General features: G+C 44.8%; 2 protein-coding genes across 8 annotated transcripts in view; both read left to right on the top strand.

Moving 5' to 3' along the window:
• Positions 1 to 56: 56 nt before the first annotated feature.
• usp38 (ubiquitin specific peptidase 38) lies at positions 57 to 9,326 on the top strand. Its single transcript, XM_030352553.1, has 11 exons — positions 57 to 226; positions 1,066 to 1,757; positions 2,572 to 2,707; positions 3,299 to 3,428; positions 3,636 to 3,737; positions 4,048 to 4,206; positions 4,976 to 5,169; positions 5,498 to 5,591; positions 5,683 to 5,789; positions 6,061 to 7,477; positions 8,114 to 9,326. Exons 2-11 carry the CDS (start codon positions 1,076 to 1,078, stop codon positions 8,276 to 8,278), a joined length of 3,186 nt encoding a protein of 1,061 aa, XP_030208413.1. The 5' UTR covers positions 57 to 226; positions 1,066 to 1,075; the 3' UTR covers positions 8,279 to 9,326.
• Positions 9,327 to 10,508: 1,182 nt separating this feature from the next.
• The window catches only part of gab1 (GRB2-associated binding protein 1), a 41,665-nt gene continuing 32,441 nt past the window's right edge, over positions 10,509 to 19,732 (top strand). For 3 of the 7 annotated variants that reach the window (XM_030352582.1, XM_030352573.1, XM_030352571.1), the window contains exons 1-2: positions 10,512 to 10,947; positions 11,028 to 11,159. In XM_030352582.1, coding sequence (XP_030208442.1) covers positions 11,088 to 11,159 — 72 coding nt within the window. In that variant the 5' untranslated portion in view covers positions 10,512 to 10,947; positions 11,028 to 11,087. Of the gene's footprint in view, positions 10,948 to 11,027; positions 11,160 to 19,732 lie in introns of all 7 variants that reach the window. The other 4 variants (XM_030352574.1, XM_030352572.1, XM_030352570.1 and 1 more) reach the window with 2 other exon arrangements.

Raw genomic sequence — 19,732 nt, 5'->3', positions numbered from 1 at the left:
CAGTAAAAAAAAAAATAAAGAGGAAAAAGAAAAGGCAGCAAAACCGGATAGCGCCGAGGGGTCCTAGTGGGACGCCTGCCATTGAGAGTGACGTCAGAACACCGCTCATCAGCTGATTGAATCAAAGCAACGTTCATAACGTTTGATTATAGCTGTCAGAGGACCAAGCACCACTCCTGGCAATTCGTGATATTCAGATCGTATATAATTGTCATGAGTCAGTTGGGTATGTACACTAAGTGTCGGATCTTTATCGTGTTGAAGCTCAGCAGCGTTTATGCTAAGTCAGAGGCACTTGGTATTTGGTTGGGCCCGTTCTGCTGCTTTGTTCACATTAGCCAACAACAATACACACTCTCGTAGAAGCAACCGGTCAATTTGTTATTAAAAGGAGAAGTGTGACAATTGTGTCATTCGATGATTGTTGACTTTATACTGACAACTCTATATCATTTTATGTTGCCAAGTAACCTGTAGCTAGCCCTAAACCTGCTAGCTCCTCGTCACCCAGCTAAGCGTTAGCATAGCGAGTTGTTTTCATGGAGAGGAATGAGAGGCGGGTGGTGTTGTTTACATCAACAATGTGTCATATCGTGGTTTTTGTGTTTTTATGCTTATTTCTGGCCCATATCTTAGCTATATAAGCTAGTATATTGTAACATATCTTCTAGCATGTTAGCCAAAAGCGACCAAGACGATTTTCACATTACTGTGACCTCTTAGTCGCAATTCCCTCCACGAAGAGCCCTATACCTGAAATTATAACTCTTATCTGCTTTTATTTAATGGTGATAAACTCAACAATGTTGCAACTCTACGGAGAGCTTGGGTCGTCCTCTTTCTTTATATCTGCATTCTGCACGCCTTTGGTTTCCCAAAACATCGACGTTTGTCGTGTATGATAAACTTTCTCTCAAGAAGTTTGTGACTTGTTGATTCACTTCCAAACACTGTCATTTTTTACATTTGTGTTCGTCTGTTGTAGCCAAAAAACAATATCGATAGTCATGAAAAGGAATCTGCTTATGTCCTATTGTTCGTCTCTGATTTAACTCTACATTACAGATTTGTCAGCATGGATAAGATTTTGGAGGCCCTCGTCTGCTCCAACCACACTGTCCCAGTAAAGAAGGCCATCGTGAAGAAGGTAGTGGAGGCAGCAGAAAAGGAGGTCACGTCAGAGCAATGCAAAGCCCTTTTTACCCTCACAGCCCGCCTCATCCTTCTGGGAGAGGATGCCTTCCAGAAACAGGTGGGCTTCCAGGTGATGGAGGCCTACGCCCGTTATCACCGCACAGAGTTCCAGCTCTTCTTCACTAAAGACTATGTCCTGGGCCTGCTGCAGCAGGGCTATGACCGACTGGAGTGTAAAGATCCAGCCATCATCGATTACATCCACTGCTGCCTGAGGCTGCTCATCAGCTGTCCCTCCGTGCTGGAGATCTTCGCTGTCCTCCAAGTGGAGCTCTTGAGGATGGTGTGTGAGCGACCCAAGCCCGCCCTGTGTGCCCGCATCAGCACGTTGCTCTCGGATTTTGTCCAGTGCATCCCAAGGGAGAAGTCTGCTGTGTTGTTCTGCCAGCAGCTGGTCAGGGCCATCAGCTATTTCCACTGCCCGGCAAGTCAGGAGCGGGAGCTTAGGGAGTATGTGGGTCAGGTGACCAAGGTTAGCACACTGCTGCAGAACATCTGGAAAGCAGAGCCGGCTACGCTGCTACCCTCGCTACAGGAGGTGTTCGCCATCATATCATCTACAGGTAAATAGCATTCATTCATACATATATTTTGAAAGGGGGAACATTTCAGATTTTGGTCTTTAGGGCTTAGTTGTTGAAATGTTGAAAATGTGTTATTAGGAATATTTGTAGTTATTGTTTAATGCTCTGATGATTGTAAAAATGCTCTGTGTAACCTTTGAACGAGGGAGCCTATTATTCGAACTGAATATGACATTTTAAGAAGAATATGTAAGGGATAATGAATAGAACGCCGGTCATTGCTGGGAAGATAAGACCCAACAGGGATAACCGGACACCGACGCGAAGCGGAGGTGTCTTGCTTCGCCATTAAGGGGCTTATATTCGATAATGACCTGCAAGGTTCTATATATTATCCAGCTTATTACACGGCTACTTGCCAAAACGAAAAAATAACTTCACACGGTGTGTCTTTTTACAATTTATTTGTTACCAGCATTCGTAGTGTTGATCAGCAAAGAAATAGTCTGCAAAAGACGTTGACGTCGGTTAGCAACTAAGTACGCCTGGGTTGATAAGTCACCAGACTACTTGTGGAGTGATACGAAAGGCGGCAATTAAACTTGGCAACGGTGAATTATCAAATATAATTCACAGCCGGAAGTTGTGAAGGGCCTGTGAACGGAGCGTTCCACGGCATTGAGAAGAGCCACGTAATGATTCTTAATAACATGCACAGAAATACATTAATCCGTTATTGTTTGTATTACATGTCAATATTCAATCCTTTTTATCCCTTGAAATTTAATAAAAATTTGTTCAAGATTCAATGATGGGAAACTATATTCACGGCTTGTTTCTACATTGCTTCCAGATCCCTCCTTTGACCCGGCGATTTCCCTGGCCAGTCTTGTGCAGCATATCCCCCTGCAGATGATCACTGTGCTCATCAAGAGCCTCACCACTGACCAGAATGTCAAGGATGCAAGCATGACCAAGGCCCTCTGCAGGTTGGTAGGATACGTGCTACAATGACAGCAGGATCTGGTTGTGGTGGGGGGGAATTTTGCATCGTGTCAATTGTTTGTCTTAACTGTTCAAGGCTGAAGAGTCATCCGAACGTGTAACAATTAGGCTAATTTAATTGAGTTATTAACATACAACAAACATACAACAACATACGACAAATATACAATAATTTGAGGTCTCAGATGGGAGTTGGCCCTGCGTCTCTCTTAGATCTCCACAAGGAGAAGTCCAATGCATTGGCAAAAGCATGGACTTCTTATACAGTGGCAGTCACGTCTCAGGAATGCTGAGAACAGCTCTACTCCCCACATGATGACGTATCATCGTCATCAGCTAAGCCCTGTTTCCCACTCCTTGTGCGGTCCAGCCACCCTACCTGTTCCTAGAGTTATGTAACGTCTATATCCACCAATGTAGATTGTGTGTCAACAATCTATTTATTAGTAGACTAATATAATGGTTAGATGGTTGATGCTGGGTATTTTCTTTCAATGTTCGATGGGTAATTCAATTCCCGTTCCCTTATGTTGTAAATTTCAAATACTCTCTCCTGTCAATTTTGTGTGTTCCAGAATGATAGACTGGCTCTCGTGGCCCCTGGCTCAACACATTGACACCTGGGTGATTGCTCTGCTCAAAGGGCTGGCTGCAGTACAGAAGTTCACCATCCTCATAGACGTCACCCTGCTGAAGATCGAGCTGGTGTGTATCTATTTTCAGGCATATATTTATAGATTCATTTATGCGTCTTTTACTATAGCAAAGTTGACGACACAGATCCTTAGGATTAATGATATATATTATTAAACCAACCAAGAAATGTTGTTTGGTGATATCAACACAAAAAACACCTAAATAAGTTGTTATTTTCATCTAAACATCGTGTATTCCCCCTCATGCTACCCGCAGGTGTTGAACCGGCTGTGGTATCCCATCGTACGGCAAGGGGCCTTGGTGGTTCTCTCCCACATGCTGCTCAGCTTCCAGCACTCTCCTGAAGCCTTCCATCTGGTGAGGGGGCCTGCTGCTCTCCTTCACGTTGTTAATGCTGGGTAGCATCAACAGTATTATTCTCGCTTTAACATAATTAACTCTGATCTGTTAAGTTATTCAAGCCAGTTGAAGGGACTGGCAAAATATGATATTGATGCACCAATTTGGAAAATAAAGACGAAGAATATTTTTATTTTATTTTTTTCTTGAAATTCGTCTCCCTAAATGTTGAGTTTAGTGTTTAGTGGTACTAAATGCATAACTAGTACCAACAGTGAATTCATGGTCCACTTCCAGCCAACATGTTCTTTCCTCTGTCTGGTCCCAGGTGGTTCCCCACGTGGTAAACCTGGTACAGACCATACGGGCCGATGGTCTGTCCACCAGCAAGGCCTTCCTGCTGCAGCTCACCGAGCTCATCCACTGCATGATGTACCAGTACTCTGGCTTCCCTGATCTCTATGACAACATACTGGAGGCCATCAAGGTAAACCACAACACAACTGAACAAACAATAGAAATACTTATACACTTAACACTTACTTAATACACTGTTACAATTATTAGCAGATGCTTTTAAACAAATCGACCTAGAGGGAGTTTGTGCTAGATGTTGTAGCGTAAAGGCATCTTGGTCAAGGCTTACTTTCGATCAAACACCCTAACCACTTCCTGATTATCATGCCTAAAAAAACAAAGATGTTGGACTTATTGGCAAGATAATACAGGCGTAAACACTTTGACATTGTTAAGTCCATTAGTGATGTACAGCCCCCCACATGTCCTAGCTTATCCAGTGTCTAGAAATGCACTTTGCTGTGGCTAAACTTGAATTCTGTTTAATTGATCAGGCAAAGACATTGTGAGCTGCAATTGGGTTGAATAGGAGAGTTTCCTTTTAATACGCTGTAGAATTATCCATGAGTATCAAACATTAGACTTGACCTTAATCACGGCATATTCATTCTTTACAATGTTCCTATGGTGTGAAATCAGTCATTTCTCAAGAGAATGCACACATCTTTGCTAGTAGGCCAGCAGCCTACTAAATCAAGATTGCGCTTCTTCTAAGTTCACTTGGAGAGTTTCCATGCTCCTCGTACATCCAAGATTTGGCTGATGCATATAGTGGTCTTGACATCCCCTCGGGCAGTGAATCATTGGATATCTTTTTTCATGAACCGTGTATACTTGACTTTCAACTTTTCTCACAGATCAAGCACTCTTGGTTTTTATCATTTTTATTATCGTGTTAGGATCTACCAAAGCCTGCAGAGGACAAGATTAAGGTGGTCCTAAATCAAAGTGCCTGGACATCCCAGTCCAACTCCTTTGCTTCTGGTGTCCTGAGGCAGGCTGGGAAGTCTGAGACCGGGAAGACCGGTCTGATTAACTTGGGGAACACCTGCTACATGAACAGCATCATCCAGACCCTCTTCATGGCCACTGAGTGAGCCCTGCGTTTCTCCCTCCCTCTGTCTATATACGCTGAGAAGTTCTAGATATGTTTTTCCTTGTCAAGTTGCAATACTTATTTTGTAAGCCTTTGTTAAATCCCAAATCTTTGTGGCCCTGTGTTTATCCCATAACCGGTTCCTAATACAACAACAATTTCTTAGCTGAAAAACAAAACTCTGTTGCTAGCGCTTTATTATCAGAACAATAAAAACCAGTTTAGATGAAAATAAATCAAATACAAGTCATACAGTGCAGACACTGTTCCACACACTCTAAGCTTGAATTGTGAAAGGCGTTAACAGCCACCCTCTGTGTCTCAGTTTCAGGAGACACGTCCTGTCTCTCCATCTCAGCGGTACCAACATGCTGATGAAGAAGCTGCAGCTGCTCTTCGCCTTCCTCTCCCACACACAGGTTGGTTCTCCACGGACCACTCGATTCCTATGAGCGTTGACATGAAGGCGGAGCGACGCGGTACCATGTGATGTGTGTGTGCTCCCTCCAGAGGGCAGCGTATCCGCCCAGGAACTTCTTCGAGGCTTCCCGCCCCCCGTGGTTCAACGCAGGCTCCCAGCAGGACTGCTCCGAATATCTACGCTTTCTCCTGGACAGGTAGCCCCACCAACACCACCACCACACAGTGGTCTGTTATCGGAGCTGGTCATTATGTTAATTGGACAAGATTATTGTCTCAGAAGTAGCCTTATTAATGAAAGGAGGAGAGTTCTGAAATGCTTACGTTTTTTTTAATATGGCGGTAGCCTATATACGCTTTTGAATCTAAAACTCTTAACAGCTGTTCTCATTTAATGATGTAGGATTGTAGGTCATTAATATAAATTTGCTGTATTAATATTTAATATGGTTGTTTGGTGGCTTCAAGGTTACACGAAGAGGAGAAGACGCTTCAGATCCTGCAGTCGGCAAAGCCAATGAACGGCCTTCTGGGCCTGGCTCCTTCAGAGGACGCCAAGGAGCCCCGTTTCCCTGCGGAGGATGCCCGACCTCCGGAGGACAGCAGCACTCTGATCGAGAGGATGTTCGGCGGCCGGCTGAGCACGGGCGTCCGCTGCACGCAGTGCAACAGCATCTCCCAGAAGGAGGAGCCCTTCACCGACCTCTCCCTGGCCTTCTGCCCGTCCTCCGCCACCACCACCACCCCTTCCCAGAAGACCCCCTCCGAGGAGCCCAAGGGCCTGGGCCAGGGGTCGGTCAACGGCGGCAGCGAGGCGCCGGAGCACCAAGGTCCGGCCAAGTCCTCGGTGACCGTGTCGGGCCAAGAGTCGGCCCCGGGCACCCACGAGCCGCCGCTCTCGGTGCCCGACCTGGTGAACTACTTCCTGGCGCCGGAGATCCTGGACGAGGAGAACGCCTACTTCTGTGACACGTGCGGCTCGCTGCAGCGGGCCGAGAGGACGATGGAGGTGGTGGCGGCGCCCGAGTACCTGATCCTCACGCTGCTGCGCTTCTCCTACGACGCCAAGTGCCACGTGCGCCGCAAGATCCTGGACAACGTCACCATGCCGCCGCTGATGACGCTGCCCTTGCACTCCCCTCCCCCGTCGCCCTCGCCGCACAGGCCCGCCGCCACCGCCGCCGCCGCCGGGGCCTCCTCGTCCCCCCTGTGCGCCATCGCTCCGCCGTCGCCCGCTGCGCTCCAAGTGGACTCCCCGGAGAGCAGCGAGAACCTGGCCAAAAAACTGAAACCCTCCCACAAAGAGGAGGAGGAGGAGGAGCAGCAGGAGGAGGAGGAGGAGGTGGAGGTGGTGGAGGGGGAGGAGGAGGGGGAGCAGGAGGTGACCGGGGGGACGGACGGGGCGGAGCAGATGGAGGGGTACGGGAGGAGGGTCAGCCTGGTGCCCTACGTGCTGAGCTCCGTGGTCATGCACTCGGGGACGTCCTCGGAGAGCGGCCACTACTACTCGTACGGCCGCAGCCTCGGCGGGAAGCAGCGTCCGGAGGCGGGGCCGGAGGCGGGGCCCGGGAGCGCCGCCGCCGCCGCCCTGACGAGGCCGCAGTCCACGCAGTCGGAGGCGTGGCCGGGCGGCGCCGGGGTGCCGAGGGACTGGATGCTGTTCAACGACAGCCGGGTGTCCTTCACCTCCTTCCAGTCGGTGCAGAACGTGACGGATCGCTTCCCCAAGGACACGGCGTACGTGCTCGTCTACAGGAAGCAGGAGGCCAGCGCGCCGGGCGCCGCCAGGGGAGGGATGCCCAACGGGATGAGCCTGAGCGCCGAGCCCCCCCTGCAGAAGGAGCTGCTGGACGCCATCACGAAAGACAACAAGCTGTACTTACAGGTGAGGCCCGCCAAGGCACTGGAATGCACACAGGAATTGGCTTCATTCACAGGAATAAGCCGGCATTAATGAGTATCACACGTGTGACTACTTTTTCGGAGTCCGAAATCTGAGATTAAGATGTTGTGCTGTGGTGGTCTGCCTGTCGAACTGACTGTTTTACAGCAGTGCTTCATTATAAATGTTCAATGGGAAGCGGCTGATGTCTGATGGCTGAATACACACGTGCATAATTACATTATTTTAAAAGAAATACTTGCTATTACTCTTACTACACTGGGATCACAAACAGTAACCTTTTTGTTTTTCTTATAAGCATGTAATCCTTATTCAAAGGAACTATTGGTCAGTGAGCCCACGTGAAGTTGACTTGAAATAAACCACCGCTAGAGGTCGCTGTTTAACGCACCACACGTTATTGGTCGCATGCGATCTAATTTTTGCGCTAAATTCCAGGGTTTGATTAGATAATATTTGAACGGGCCCCACTATTAAATCCAGCCCTATGAAGAGAATAATAATTCAAAACGAAAGAGCAATGATTTATACAATGTCTTAACACCATCCATTTTGTGAAACGTATCTTTCTCTCTCTCTCTCTCTCTTTCTCCCTCTCCATCGATGTGACTTCATCAGGAACAGGAGCTGAACGCCCGAGCCCAGGCACTCCAGGCTTCCTCGGCCTCCGGCTCCTTCAGGCACAACGGCTCCGACGACAACGACCCCCCGGGAAGCTGCGGACCCTCGGGTGGAGGGGGAGGTGGAGGGGGCTTCAACACCGTCAGCAGACTGGTCTTCTGAACACTGAGGAAGTGGTCCGAAAGAGAGAGAGAGAGAGTGGCTTGTGTAGTAGAAGAACTGCCACCGCTGACTTACAAACTAATGGAGAACGCTAATGGGTCCGAGACTACTGGGGTTTCCCTCTTGTATCATAAAGTGTGTATTAAGGACTAATGTTTCAACCCCTGGAATCACGTGGGTGGCTGGCGCATAAAGTGTTATTATCAATATCGGAGGAACTTTTATTGACAATGTTTTTTTTGGACGAATTAAGAATCTCTGCTTACGCTGGCGTGCGTGTGCGAGTGCGAGTGCGTGTGTGTGTGTGTGTGTGTGTGTGTGTGTGTGTGTGTGTGTGTGTTTGTGTGTGTGTGTGTGTGTGTGTGTGTGTGTGTGAGTTGGAGTGGGGGAATGGGGAAGGGATGGGTTGGAAAGATAATGAATATGCTTTCTGATCCGCTTTTTGAAAAAAACAAAAATAAGATCTTTAACCAAAATGAATTTGAGTTATGGAAAAAATACAAATTACATTTGTCTATTAAAATACATTTGTCCTTTTACATTTTGTTTGACTTTAATGCCAAAGTATATAAGTCAAGTCAGCTGATTTTTCTTATCCAGTAAGGATCTCAATACATCATCCAGTGTGACTGTGTATTCTTTGTCATAATGCTAAAATGAGCACTCAAGCAAACTCCCACACTCTTGCGTTTCAGAAAACCGCTGAATATGGACAATGTCCTTGCTCTTAGATTGTGATTGCTCTGTATCCATAGTTCTACGATCTTTTTCTTAAGGTGAACTTTTATTAACTATGCTAATACGCATGTTTTATACTTTATGCAATAATTGTATTCATAATTTTGAATAATATTCTAAGTTATAACAGGAAGTTCTCTGTGGATATTATGTGGTACACTGCTCATTTACGGAAACATGTCATTTTCAATACAAAAATCGCAACAACAAAAAAAGCTTTTAAAACCATATTTGGTTGATGGAGTGTATAGAAAAGTAAAATGCATGTCGATTATTTGAGATTAAAATCTTTACTGCTGTTCAACTTTAATTATTCACCTTAATTTTATTTTTACAGTTCAAAGTGCATGCTGTTCAGGAATTGAACAAGAATTCAGGAACAAAACGTACAATGCTATACAATCTATGCTGTTCTAACAATATTGATAATTATTTAGAATTGTCCTACGAAAATATGTGCAACATTAGCATACCCATTAAAAAAATGTTATTCCGATAAATTGGCATGCCTTGCAGGCCTACCATAACATAAGTAGACACATGTTGAATTCCTATATTTGGCTTTTCACCAGCGGCAACATTATGCACAGTAAATGTCCATGCATATATCTAGCAGGCAATAACCTACATCATTCTAGCGAAAATTACCAAAAATGACTAGGAGGCACCAGCACTCCGAGGCAATTACCATCCCAATAACATTCCAAAGGGATTCCTCGGATTCCTATTACACGCCCATAAGGAAGGCATGTTATCTGGAATGTTCTTTTCTGTCGTTTGAAAATAAATAAATCAGGGATACATTTTAGGATTTACATTTTTGTCTTCTAGTTGGGCCAATGAAAAAACACCGATACAACTGTTTAAGTTATGGGATGTCCAGCCAGAGTAATTGGAAAATAATAGTTGCGCACATGTTCGGGTCACTGAAAGTGCAGATTGAGGAATTCGCATGGCGGGACTTTCATTTTTGCTTTTATAATAAGATGCCCAGTATGATAGTCCATTTCATGTGATCACAACAACCAGTTTTTATTTTCACTAGGCCTTTTCTCTTCTATTGTTCGGGACAAACCGGGAGCAATGGGGAACTACATGTCCCATGGTTACTACTATCTGCACTATTCCTCAAGGCCACCACCTCTCCCCCCGTGTTCGGTAACCTACTATTTAGCGTTACTGGCGAGAGAGGGTGGGACTCTGGTAACATGGGTTTAACGGCGAGGGGGCGAGAGGGTCTTTCAAGAAGGGATATCCGGTTTCGTTACATGTTTCCGATATTGCTTTACCAAATTATTAGTTAAACTCCATATTTATGCTAATTGTCGTTTACGTTGTGGTTGTTATTGTTATGCTTGTCATGATCTTAATAGTCTCTTCCCGGGGACTCTTAACCGGCGTACACAGCTCTTATAAAGTAAGAGACCGGAAATTGCCCCACAGTAGACCGGGATAACGGTACAAATCTGGATCCTTTCTAAGGCTATGTGTTCCGAAGGAGGGCGAGTCTAGGGAAAGACGGAGGCACAATGTCAATCAAAATTAAGGAACCGTAAAAGTAGATCGGTGGGAAGATCGGCGGCTCAACTGTCTCCTTTGTACCGAAAGTGTTTTGCGGAATCTAATATGCATCGGGACAATGAGGAATACAAAGATCCGACCCCCCCCAACAGCGTATCGCTTCACTTTTACAGGAATTGCACAAAGCGTCTCATAGAATCATAAACTTGGAGTTTCACTTGTCCGCGCTTGTTTTGCCACAGCGTTTCGGTCTGGGAAAGAAAGATACTAAAGATTGTTACTCGGGAGGGAAAAAAATGTGCATTCGTATACATCGTAAAGGATTGGGATATTGATTTTAATTCGCGAAAATCTGGTGTTTTCATTTCCCTGGATAACATTGGTGGTGACTCGCCATTTCGGGGAAGGAGGTATGTATTGCACCAACACACAAAATCATGACATGAACTTGGTTCTTCTCCGTTTAAATGGCTCAATCCATGTTTTACAGGTCTCGCCTCCCGATTACAAACTTCTTTCACTGTTTACGGAAAGGAAGAAGGAGACCAACATGAGCGGGGGAGATGTGGTGTGCTCCGGCTGGTTAAGAAAGTCACCTCCCGAAAAAAAGTTGAGACGTTACGTAAGTGCAGTTGTATTTATTTTAAAAAAGATAGTGAAGCGTGTCACAAAGATTCACACACTCAGCGGGCGATATGGATGAGTGAGTCGCACGAGTGCAGCGACGTGCGATCAGCGGGCTTCGTCGTTACTGACAGAACACACGTTTAATTTCTCACTAAACATGAGATTGTATGAGTTGGACATGATCCTCTCATTTCCTATCTTTCCGTCTTTTTAGAACGCTGGAGTAACAAATTATTAAAATATGTGGATTGGAAGAGGTATATCTAAAATTGGTATTATTTTTTATACAACAACAACAAAACCGATAACAACATAGTGTAAATACTGTCCACAGCCTATTCGTCACATAAACAATGTATTTTTAAATGGACCTCATAACAAGAATGGGCCACATAATGATTTCCCTAATATAACTAAGTTGTTAGTATCAGCATGACGGTTATCTTTCTGTTTCTATAACCGAGAGTTAGTAGTTCTACTACAGGCTGTTGCTCAAGCAACAAGCCTCAGTGTACATCATTTTAATTTTTTTTGGGTTAACATTGTCGCAGTGATGGTTGGCATTTTATTATATATTATATTGTCTGCAAGATGTACAAATTGGATGAGTTAGTCATGTAAAATATCAGAAATTGTGATTTGCCAGTTGGATGGCAATATGAGACCACAATGATGTCGCAATACTTTCAGAGAAAGCTGTGGGCACCTATCTTCTATCACAGTTACAGTTCATCCTATAAAACACTGATAAGATCTCTCACGGTTGTTCCACACCTATTCCCACATCGACCCTGCTCTTTGACGTACGATAATGAGTTCCCAGCCAGTATAGATCAAAGGGGAGCTCCTCACGTTGGCCATGTATGGGACATAGATCCACAAATGCTAAGGCTTAATGCAAGTGTGGAAAACATTGGTCCATCTTAAGTTACAACACTCTCATGAGGACCAGTAAAAGGGTGGAATAGATGAGATATGAACGATATAGTTGCCATGGTTGTTTTTTTAAGGTCTGGTCTGCTCACTGGCTAAAAGGGCTTGTCTTGAGAAACCAAATAGAGCTGGATGTATTGATTATCATGGTAGATGCTTCCTGCTAAAAAATACCATGCTTGAAATGTTTCAGAGGAAAATTTAACTGGTAAATGACGACTGAATTAAGCTGTTGGGTAAATTACAAGCTTCTTTGTAATAGGTTGCAATAACGGTTTCTTTGACCTGATTCAATGAACTTTGATGTTCCCCAATATTGGCTAATTTGACAGACATTTGCCGTTGGTTCATGATTTGAAGGGTTTGGATGTCTTACCGGTAGGGTACATTCATACTGGTGCATCAATTAAAACAGAATAGTTATCTTTCGACTGAATCTATTGATCCTCATTGAGTGATTGTCCCACCCCTAATTGATACATACCGTGATGCACCTTTGTGGTTGCGTCGGATGAAAGCCTCCGATAAAGGGCTAGTTATATAGGTCATGCAACCATATGTTAATAGTGTCAACTGCCGTGTGTTGTTTTACAAAATAACAATTATGGCGTGTCATTCTACACTGGCCCACACTATAATTATGCATGTCACTGTTTCCATCTCAGGTTTTCCTTTTTGGAAGTGGATGTAAGTGAAGTTTTTAGTTTGTGAACAGATGCATAACCATGACAAGCTTGCAGGTTTAACCTTTGGTAGCCGACCGTTGCAACATGTATGTCGTCCGCTTGCATGGACCCCCTGTCCACGATAACCTATAGTTGTCACAAGGTGTATTAGCATAGTTTTGTATTGTTGTACAACTTGCCTACAACACTTGCATGGAAGTGTTTAGAGGAGTAGGCAGAATGCACAGGGTGTACTGTAAATAATTTGCATATGTTGAGTTATTTGCAAATTATTTTTGTTGAAACATTTCTGATGAGGCTGGCTCTTTCTTGCCAATTCATAATGTGACCCAAACCGTTCTGCTTGATATCAAACACAATGGTTTCTGAAGGAGATGAATCATACTTTCAAATCCATGTTCATATCTGGGAAATTGAACAAGGAAAGCTGGTTGACATTAATTTGGCACATAAGTGGTTTCACCAGATATCCGGTCGCTCCCCTTGGTGATGCTCTCACTGGCAATTAGAAGTGAATGAGCTTCATATATTTTGGACTGGTTACTCACCAAAAACACTACCAGCATCTCTTCATCCTTCTGCTGTGCAGCACACCATGTTTTTGAAGACCCTGCCCATGCTTACTCTTTGGCCAGCTTATACTATCTGTCTATCTGCCTGTCTGTCAGAATCTTTATCCCATTCCCCGCTCTTCTGGTTGGGTTTACTTTCATCATAAGCATTTTGTCTTCTTCAATTCAGCACATGATCTGGGTCTGACTAGTTGAGGTGGGCTACGGTTTAATGGGCCAGGCAGCGTGGCATCACGTGATCACGACCGGTAATGACGACCTTGGCTCTGGCCTGTTTGCCGTGTTGAGGGATGCTGGTGTCTGCGTCATGGGGACACACAGTAGGTCAAACAAGGTCATGATTGGTATTGATTGGAGGGAAGTATATGGTGAAGTGCTCAGCAAGTGGATGTAGCAGGTGGAACCATTTGGGAGCCATCGGCAGACCTTTGACACGGTAGCACTATGTATCTAGTACCAGTGCCACAAAACGCCATCGTCACCAGGAATAGGTCCTGTCAGTGACGCAATGTTATTACCAGACGATTAGTCCACACAAAAGATGATGCATGTCAATCTCTCGCATAGCCACTCACTCCATTTTAAATTATTGTTTATTCCATGATGCATTTAACTGCACAGCTCTATTGGCGAGAGATTTATGGACGCTATTATATGTAATGTTGATTCAAAGGTCACCATGTGTACATTAATGTATAGTAGTAGATATACACTGATGACAATATTTGTTTCTTAGAATCGACAGTTGGAAGTTGTAAAAGGGAAAAATATATATTGCCCGTATATTATATTTTAAAATTAAATTGGGGGAGGGGGGGGGGAAGTAAATGGGGGAAAAAATATATATTTGACCGAGATTCATGGTTGCATTCATAACGGGCATACTTTCCATTTTCTTGCCATGTTTTTAGTTATCGATACGAGTCAACGGTTATACATTTATCCAAGGGTTCCATGTTGTTGGCTCCATGTTGGGGTCCAGCTGTTTAAAGGCAGGTCCAGGTGGTTTCCCCGGACATCCTCGTCTAAAGCTCAAACGATAAAACCATAACCCTCCCTCATAATGTCCGCAGCCATATCCTAATATTGGCTCTCCAATCTCATCCAGTAGCAGCCGATACACTCACCAGATGACTACTTCCTCTCTGGGTTAACCACTCAGGGTACACTCTGGCCCCGAGGCCTGAGTCCTGATTGGTGGAGGTCAAAGGTTAATACTGTTGAGTGGCTCCCCCCCAAACCGCCCCAACACAGGGCTGTGCAAAAATGCAAAATCATGGGTTTTCTATTCATTGGAATGCGTCTGTCTCTCTCTTCAAATACATTATGACGTTAAAAAAAGGGAGACTAACTTAAACAATGGTTAGAGTAGGACTGTTAACTCGGCTATCTTGTGTGCGGGCAGGGATTAAATACACACTTTTTTGTTTTGTGTTTCTCTTTATTTTCTGTTGTGTCAACTGGATCTATGTTGTATTTTGAAAGAAGTGGGAAGCGTCCCGTTCTGTCTATAATAAGCAAAACATTGTCAACCTGTTGCACAATATAATGGGGGCTTTTTTCTCTCATATAACCACATTTGCCTCGTCTGGGTTTCTCAGGGAGTGTTTTCAACATCTGCTGGTTTCTATTTCATTGATATTGCATTTTTCATGAAGTTCCCCTCTTCCTCATTCAGCCCTCCTGCATGTTTTGTCTTTTGGGGGGGAAGTGCACTTGTTACAGCACCCTCCTAAGGAATTTCAAGGAGGTTTTCTAAGTCTTTGACTTTGGCTAAGCATTAACGCTAATTATAGGCGGCCAAGTGCATAATAATAAATTGGCACATGATATGATGCCAGGATTTAGTTTTTGAGCATTAGGACATTCTTTATGTTAATCTTGGTGGTATTTAGGCATGGTAGAAGTGAAAATTGTTACCAAATCTTAAAAAGCGATGATGTTTATTGTCACACTGGTCCTCATAAGAATATAACCATATTTAGCATGATGAGTTGTTCTGTTGTGTGTGTGTGTGTCTCTCTCGTCAGATCCAGCAATGGTTCTTATTCTACTGATTAGACCTTAAGAAAGCCTCACTGTTTGGTTTATTCACTAGTTCACACTTGACCAGTCTCATTCCTTTAAATGGACACAAAAGACATCCAGCATCTAATCAATCCTGCAATCTCACTCGTGGCTGACCAGAACAATCAGTTAGCTTGTGTAAAAGGGCACATGTGATTTTGTCTGGAGAAATATGAAGACATCAGCAGAGAGTTGGGATCATCAGGCTATAACTAAAAGGTACGGCTCCTTGATTAATCAGGGGATTGGTTTAAATCTGCTTAACAAGTAGAACACAGAGAACAAACACTCACTTTCTCTCTCTGTCTCTCACTCTCTCTCTCTCTCTCTCTCTCCCTCTCCCTCTCCCTCGCTCGGTAAAGCCCCTCCCGATCTCCTTTAGAACACAAACAACAAGCAACAGAACAGAACGCAACAGAGGCCTGTTTGTGTAGCATTAGCCTTCATAGGCTAACAAAGAACGCAAGTGAAGTTGTCCTGATGTGGCATGGCGGGGTGTGTATGTGTTTGTGTATCTGTTGAGGCTGGGGGTGGGGGGGGGGGCTGTTTGGGAGCAGACTGCTTCTCCTTGTCGTGTGAGGTACCGTGGATTTCAAATGGATTGGAGCCATTAATTATTAAGTCTCCATTACAAACAACGAAAAGCACACATGAAATATTCATATGGGTCCTTCTCCTTTGGTCCCTGTTTTGAATTGTGTAACACGCACGCACGCATGCACGTACACATACACACATAGGAGCAGTTGCTTTGTTGTCTGGTTTCAGTTTAGGTTACCAACGAAGTTTAAGTGACGACCATATCAACTCAGTGTTGTTGCCCTTTACTAAGCATTCATATTTAAATATTATCAAACCTACAGTGACAAGGAGAGTGTTAATGCTTCAATATTCCTCATAGTCCATCTACAGCATCAAATGTTCACTGCTGTGCTCATCCCCACATATCCAGTGTTGGTCTCCTCACCGCTCCCCTGCTGTCCCGGCTGTGCTTTCATTCCTGCTTCTCTTTTGTTCCCCAACGTTGGTCTAGTGAGTGTCCTCCCTGTGTTGTCTCTGTTTTCTTGGATGCACCACATTGCACAATAACATTATCATACTGGATCTGGGGAAAGGTTGATCTTAAGATGGTGCCATTTCTTTTGACTTGTTATCTGCTCTGTATATTCAGTCATTTTTAGATATTGTTTTCTTTATACCCATGAGTTGGTCCTGGGGGGGGAAAGACTCTGTTTGAGTGTGGATGGTCGGATTCAGTTCTGCGGTCAGTAGGTATGACATAGACGGACGTATCAGGGCTGATGACTGTAGTGTTGACAACTGCATTACTTGGCCTGATTTGCTGCTCAAGTTCCTCCCTTTTTGACACCTGATTTTCAGTTAAAGCTCTGTTCCCGCAAACTGAAGCTTGTCAGCGAGCATCATTTAAATAGGATCAGGCTTTGTAGGCTTTTTAGAGTCTCACGCTCCCCCCAGAGAAGACTAACTTTTGTTAAATCTTCATTGTTTTCTGGTATCTTTCTGATGCCCTTTTGATTTCCTTCAAAAGTTCCTTCAGAAATGGTTTCCTTGCAGCTCCATTGGAAGCTAATGGACATGGTAACCAAAATACTAATACAACCAGATTTCTCTGCGGGGAATGTTGAATTGCGCCCAGCTGGCCAGGCTTGATAAGCCTCAGATTCTGTCTTTTGTCATTTCTGGATATTAAGCCAAGACGCATTTGTATTCATAGTCATTCTGTTCGTTCTTGCAGACAGAATCTAATGCTCTCAAATGTGTTTTCTGCGAAGCAGCACATTGAAACCAAATAGGATTTACTTCCCGGTTCTACTGTTGAGTGCACAGCGTTGGTCCATTAGGGGAGAAAGTTGAGGTGGAGGGGGAACTAGCCAGCGAGCTCCAGATTTGTTTGATGGGTTCAAAGGGTTTAATGGTATGTGTCGCTGGACTACAGAAGTTGATAGACACATTTAGATGGGGACTTTGATCAGTGAAGCAGGCATGGTAAGGAACCATCCATGGAAGTCCTTTTGTGATTTCATATGAAGTACACAGTACTTGTTTTACCTGACTACAGCTGCAGGCCATTTCTCTTGTTCGCCTATAGATGGTATTTTCATCTACCAAAGTGAAAGATTGTTTATACATTTTACCATTGTGCTGCCACAAATGGTGAATGTTGGGTGATGTGAATAACAGTTGCTTGCTGACAGGGTTTTTGATATTCACAAACAAGTTAACCCCCTATTTTTTTCTTTCTTCTTCACATGCTGGTTTTCTTGTTTCTTTTGGCTCAAGGCTACTCGGTGCCAGATCCTGAGTTGCTGAACACTACCAAAGTGCTTCTATATACTCCTCTCCCACACGTGATAAGCAAATCACAGTTAACATTTAGCGCACAATTATTACAACCAATTTAAGCAGTGCCTTCGGGATAAGTCGAACAAACTATGTCCATGGATGGCGGAGTTCCTTGGCAGCAGTAAATGTATGCATCAACTGTTTATTTAGTCTTTTTTTTCATGTTTTTCATTTGCATGGACCTCTGAAATGGTCTCTTTCACATTGGTAATTACATGTGGGAAAGAATGCGAGCAAGAAGGCAAATATAGCCTGAGTCATGCAACTGCTTCCGGCTGTGTCCTGTGCCCTGCATGGCTATTTGTGTGATGGTGTTTTGGACCGAAGGCACCACTGGGACCACACTGATGGTCCCAGGTGGAATCCACTGGTCTGTCTGCTGCCTCAGGCCATTGCTGACTCGGTCTCAATACTTCTATAAAGAAACCACACATCCTAGGCCGGTCAATTGCTTGGGAGTGTTGTTTCAGAGCCTTGGATAAGACCTGCAGCTCGTTGAAAGTGGTCCACGTGAGACATCCCATAATGGCATTCTGAGAACAAATCACACGACTTTGGTGGGAGAAAACTCAAAAATATTACAAGGGGGGGGGGGAAAACAACAAATGTAGAGATCTACAGAGACGTGAACGCTCAGCAACAAGCCATTAAGCAGCCTCCGCGGAGAGGAGCGGCGCGCTCAGCCCCACTCTCTCATTCCACTCCCAGCACTTCTTGGCAGCCACACACCCCAGGAATGTGGAGCTGCTCTGTGCTCCTCTCTGCTGTTGTGTTGCGGCATGACGGCCCCGGCCTCTGCTGCTGGCCCGCGGAGGCCAAGGCTAGGCTAGGCTAGGCTGGGCTAGGCTGGGCTAGGCTGGGCTAGGCTAGGCTAGGCTGGGCTAGGCTAGGCTAGGCTGGGCTAGGCTGGGCTAGGCTGGGCTAGGATGGACAGGGCCCGGGCGGGGGACCCTCGGCGGCTCTAGGCTGATTGGTGTCTCTCCAGTGCAAGGGAGGGAAGAGGCTAGGCATAGCCAGCTTTTCCTGTGTGAGGCGCTGATGGCTACCAGATGGCGAGAAGGAGACGCGAAGAAGAGGAGGAGGGGTAGGAGGGGGTCCCAGCTTCCTCCTCCTTATCCTCCTCATTCTTCTTACATTTCTTTTTCTTATGTCCTCTCCCCCCCCCCTTGTCTGAATCGTCTCAAGATTATCATCTCTCTTTAATATTCAGCTCCCTCCGGTCTGGGTTGGGTTTATCTAAGACAACAGCTTGTGTCCTCCTGGATTCAAAGGAGCAAGGTTGCTTTCATGGAGAAGCCAAGATGTGTTTTTTCCACATCAGTGCAGTGTGCGGATGTAATATCACACACTTTAAAATGTCATTCTTTACACGATACTTTAATTAATCTGATCGCTGATATGATAGTCTTTGATATTATACTTAATCTTTCCACTACTTACGATTTTTGGAAATGTTGGCCCATATTTCACAAGTGATTTCTTGCATAACATAGAGTAACGAAGCACAGGCACATTGTTTCTGCTCGCTGTAGTCTTCCTCAAATGGTTGAAGGGACTCAAACTTTGTCCCTAAAACCTTACCAACCACATCTTAACTGTAGGCAGATCTATATTATAAGCATGATTTATTCATTTAAAACAATAAAGATTTCCCTACACATGCTGCTGTATTGAATTATTTTATTCTCCAACTTCCAAGGTATCCGGACAGCCTTGTAACTTAACCTGGCATTAAGACATCCCAGGTCCCCCGTCCCCCCAGTAACCTCTATATCCCCCCTGAGACGGCTCCCCCGTCGCAGGGATCCTTCCTCTCCATGCTCGTCCCCCGGTACCCATCCCTCTGAAACCCCTCGGAAGAAATCAAGGAATTCTAGAAGAAAGGCGCTCGGGGGTTGTGAGGGAGATGGGAGTAGGATGGGTCCGAAGTACCGGAAGTACCCTCC

Source organism: Gadus morhua, chromosome 3 (assembly GCF_902167405.1).
Source record: "Gadus morhua chromosome 3, gadMor3.0, whole genome shotgun sequence".
NCBI classification, from domain to species: domain Eukaryota; kingdom Metazoa; phylum Chordata; class Actinopteri; order Gadiformes; family Gadidae; genus Gadus; species Gadus morhua.
The sequence above is the reverse complement of the archived record's forward strand: the minus strand, read 5'-3'. Positions and strand labels throughout refer to the sequence as shown.

Bases quoted from the DNA above. Each gene is read 5' to 3' on its own strand.
- usp38 (XM_030352553.1), top strand. From the start codon at position 1,076: ATGGATAAGATTTTGGAGGCCCTCGTCTGCTCCAACCACACTGTCCCA. The intron at 5,592-5,682 runs GTTGGTTCTCCA...TGCTCCCTCCAG, and splicing joins CCTTCCTCTCCCACACACAG to AGGGCAGCGTATCCGCCCAG. The intron at 7,478-8,113 runs GTGAGGCCCGCC...TGACTTCATCAG, and splicing joins ACAACAAGCTGTACTTACAG to GAACAGGAGCTGAACGCCCG.